This window comes from the organism of the source record quoted next, assembly GCF_019968955.1.
Source record: "MAG: Porospora cf. gigantea A chromosome Unknown PgA_NODE_3104_length_2860_cov_836.266, whole genome shotgun sequence".
Taxonomy (NCBI): Eukaryota; Apicomplexa; class Conoidasida; order Eugregarinorida; family Porosporidae; genus Porospora; species Porospora cf. gigantea A.
In genome coordinates this window covers 1-2860 of record NW_027151594.1, presented here as the reverse complement: position 1 = coordinate 2860, position 2860 = coordinate 1, and the positions used below count along the sequence as shown (strand labels likewise).

The window sequence follows — 2860 nt, the reverse complement described above, 5'->3', positions numbered from 1 at the left end:
ACTGACGCGGAGAAGACGGCGTTCTGCGGGGCCATCGTTTCCAACGACATGACCATGTACTTCCAGGGAGATGCATGCCAGGCTCTTGGGTACTGCTCGTGGACCCCTCATGGCGATCATGGTCACTGTGACTTCCATACCGTCTGCGACGCCCTCAACGCCTCCAACATTGAAAGCTCACTGAAGGAAGGCGTATGTGGAGAGACCAACCAGTGTCACTGGGACGCTGCCTCTACCGCATGTCTCAGCGGTGCTGATTCAGTCGCTCATGACTACACTGACGCGGAGAAGACGGCGTTCTGCGGGGCCATCGCTTCCAACGACATGAGCATGTACTTCCAGGGAGATGCATGCCAGGCTCTTGGGTACTGCCAATGGACAGCACACGGTGCTCATGGCCACTGCGACTTCTTCACGGAGGCGGGCAGCCCTGTATGGCATTTGGTCGCCGCAGGGTTGCTCATCCTGTTCGTGGGAGCGTTTGGGGCTTACTTGCCAATGTACATCCGTACATTCAGCTCGACAGCTGTCTACATCGCGAACGCATTCGGATGCGGCGCGTTGCTGGCCTTTGCCTTAATCCATTTGCTGCCAGAGGCGGTGGAGCACACGGAGGAGGCGAACCAGCTTATATCAGTTGGTGAGAGCTCTATGTCCATTGCTTACGTGCTCTGCCTGGTCGGGTTTATAGTTGCGGCTGTACTCGAGACTTTGGGTTTCCGGCTTTCCAATGGCCGTTGTCCCACCCATGGTGCGTATGGGAACGACGTTGAGAGTAGCTCTGTTAGCTCTGAGGGATCATGTTCCAGCTCTGAGGCGACGGAAGCGTCTAGCTTCTCGGTGAATATCGCCTCGAAAACTGCTGATGTCGCTGTTATGGTAGGGCTGGCCGTGCATTGCCTCTTTGAAGGTCTGGTCGTCGGCACGTCCGGGAGTGCCATGCTTGTCTGGATTTCCACACTGGCGATCGTCTTCCATAAATGGGCCGCCGGTATGGCCCTGGGCCAGGCTATGGTCAACAGAGGCCACTCCAATCGCTTCCTCATTGGCATTTTGACGCTGTTCGTCCTAGCCTCACCTTTCGGGGTGCTTATAGGCGGCTTCGTTGTCGTTAGCGGTGACAGCGTCGTTGGTGTGGTCAATGGCCTCTGCTCTGGGCTGGTGCTTCACCTTGGAGTCCACCTCATAGATTTTACCTTTACAAAGGCGAAATCCACTGCCAAGTTTATCCTTGGCTGGCTTACAGCCATTATCGCAGCGGGGATTCTCTTTGGCTTGATGATGCTGCACATGGCACATGAACAAGATTAGAGAAGACCTGCACAATCGTAATTAACATTACCGATTCTTTTTTGATAACGTAATTAACATCATTAATTAACATCAACATGGGATGACATATCTGATCGGCTTTGCCTTGATCGTCGTTTTCTTCGTCGTTTTCGAACATGAGCACGTGAATTTCGTTTTCTTCGTTGCCAATCGCGACGTGATTCCTATGAAGACGCTTGTCTTTACGTCAACAAAAACCTTACGACGATTTCTGGATTGTTCGCGAGCCCAAGTGGCGTCAGAGTACGTGCGTCAATTTCAAACGTTATTTAGTGGGGTGCCCCACAAGCTACATTTTTCACAACACAATACATCAAAATCGCATCGAAATGTGTCAAGGTGGATGTGCTTACACGAAGACTAGCCTTGCGGACCGGCTGACTCGTCTCCTAGGTGTTCTGACACTCTTCTACTTCTTTTCTCTCGTCCCTTGTGTGCACGGCAACGTTGCTGAACTGCAGCGCTCCAACATTCGCGCCGCCAACTCCATTGAAAACGCTGCTGGTCGAGCGTTGTTCGGCGAGGTTACAGAGGTTTGCACAGCGATTAACGACTCCAATATGAAGAGCACTGTCAAGCAAGCCATCTGCGGAGAGACCAACCAGTGTCACTGGGACGCTTCCTCTACCACGTGCGTCGACGGTGCTGATTCAGTCACTCATGACTATACTGACGAGGAGAAGACAGCATTCTGCGGGGCCATCGCATCCAACGACATGGAAGCTAGTTTTCAGGAAAGCACTTGTGGTCTGCTCGGATACTGTTCGTGGACTTCTGGTAGCTGTGACTTCGTGTCCGTCTGCGACGCTCTCAACGCCTCCAATATGGAGAACGCATTGAAGGAAGGGGTCTGTGGAGAGACCAACCAGTGTCACTGGGACTCTGCCTCTACATCATGTGTTAGCGGTGCCGCTTCGGTCCCTTATGAGTACACTGACGCAGTAAAGACATCGTTCTGCGAGGCCATTGCTTCCAACGACATGACCATATACTTCCAGGGAGATGCATGCCAGGCTCTTGGGTACTGTTCATGGACTCTTCATGGCGATCATGGTCACTGTGACTTCGTGTCCGTCTGCGACGCCCTCAACGCCTCCAATATGGAGAACGCATTGAAGGAAGGCGTATGTGGAGAGACCAACAAGTGTCATTGGGACGCTGCCTCTACTACATGTGTGAGCGGCGCTGATTCATTCGCTCATGACTACACTAACGCGGAGAAGACGGCGTTCTGCGGGGCCATCGCTTCCAACGACATGACCATATACTTCCAGGGTGATGCATGCCAGGCTCTTGGGTACTGCTTGTGGACTCTTCATGGCGATCATGGTCACTGTGACTTCGTGTCCGTCTGCGACGCTCTCAACGCCTCCAATGTAGATAACCTGGCGAAGGAAGGCATCTGCGGAGAGACCAACCAGTGTCACTGGGACGCTGCCACTACCGCATGTGTCAGCGGCGCTGATTCGGTCGATCATGACTACACTGATGAGCAGAAGACAGACTTCTGCTTGTCCATCGCATATAA

The 2860-nt window shown here is 53.0% G+C and overlaps 2 protein-coding genes across 3 annotated transcripts; both read left to right on the top strand.

Moving 5' to 3' along the window:
• Positions 1-48: 48 nt before the first annotated feature.
• On the top strand, positions 49-1311 carry KVP18_005062 (uncharacterized protein; the record flags this gene model as incomplete). Its single annotated transcript, XM_067949403.1, has 1 exon — positions 49-1311. One exon carries the CDS (start codon positions 49-51, stop codon positions 1309-1311), a length of 1263 nt encoding a protein of 420 aa, XP_067810003.1.
• Positions 1312-1661: 350 nt separating this feature from the next.
• Positions 1662-2860, top strand: KVP18_005063 (uncharacterized protein; the record flags this gene model as incomplete). Of its 2 annotated transcripts, none has more annotated exons than XM_067949404.1 (1): positions 1662-2860. In XM_067949404.1, a coding segment is annotated over one exon (1199 nt), but the record flags the coding sequence as incomplete, so codon positions are not given. The 2 variants fall into 2 exon arrangements, with proteins under 2 accessions (XP_067810004.1, XP_067810005.1); XM_067949405.1 differs by having other exon boundaries at positions 1662-2845.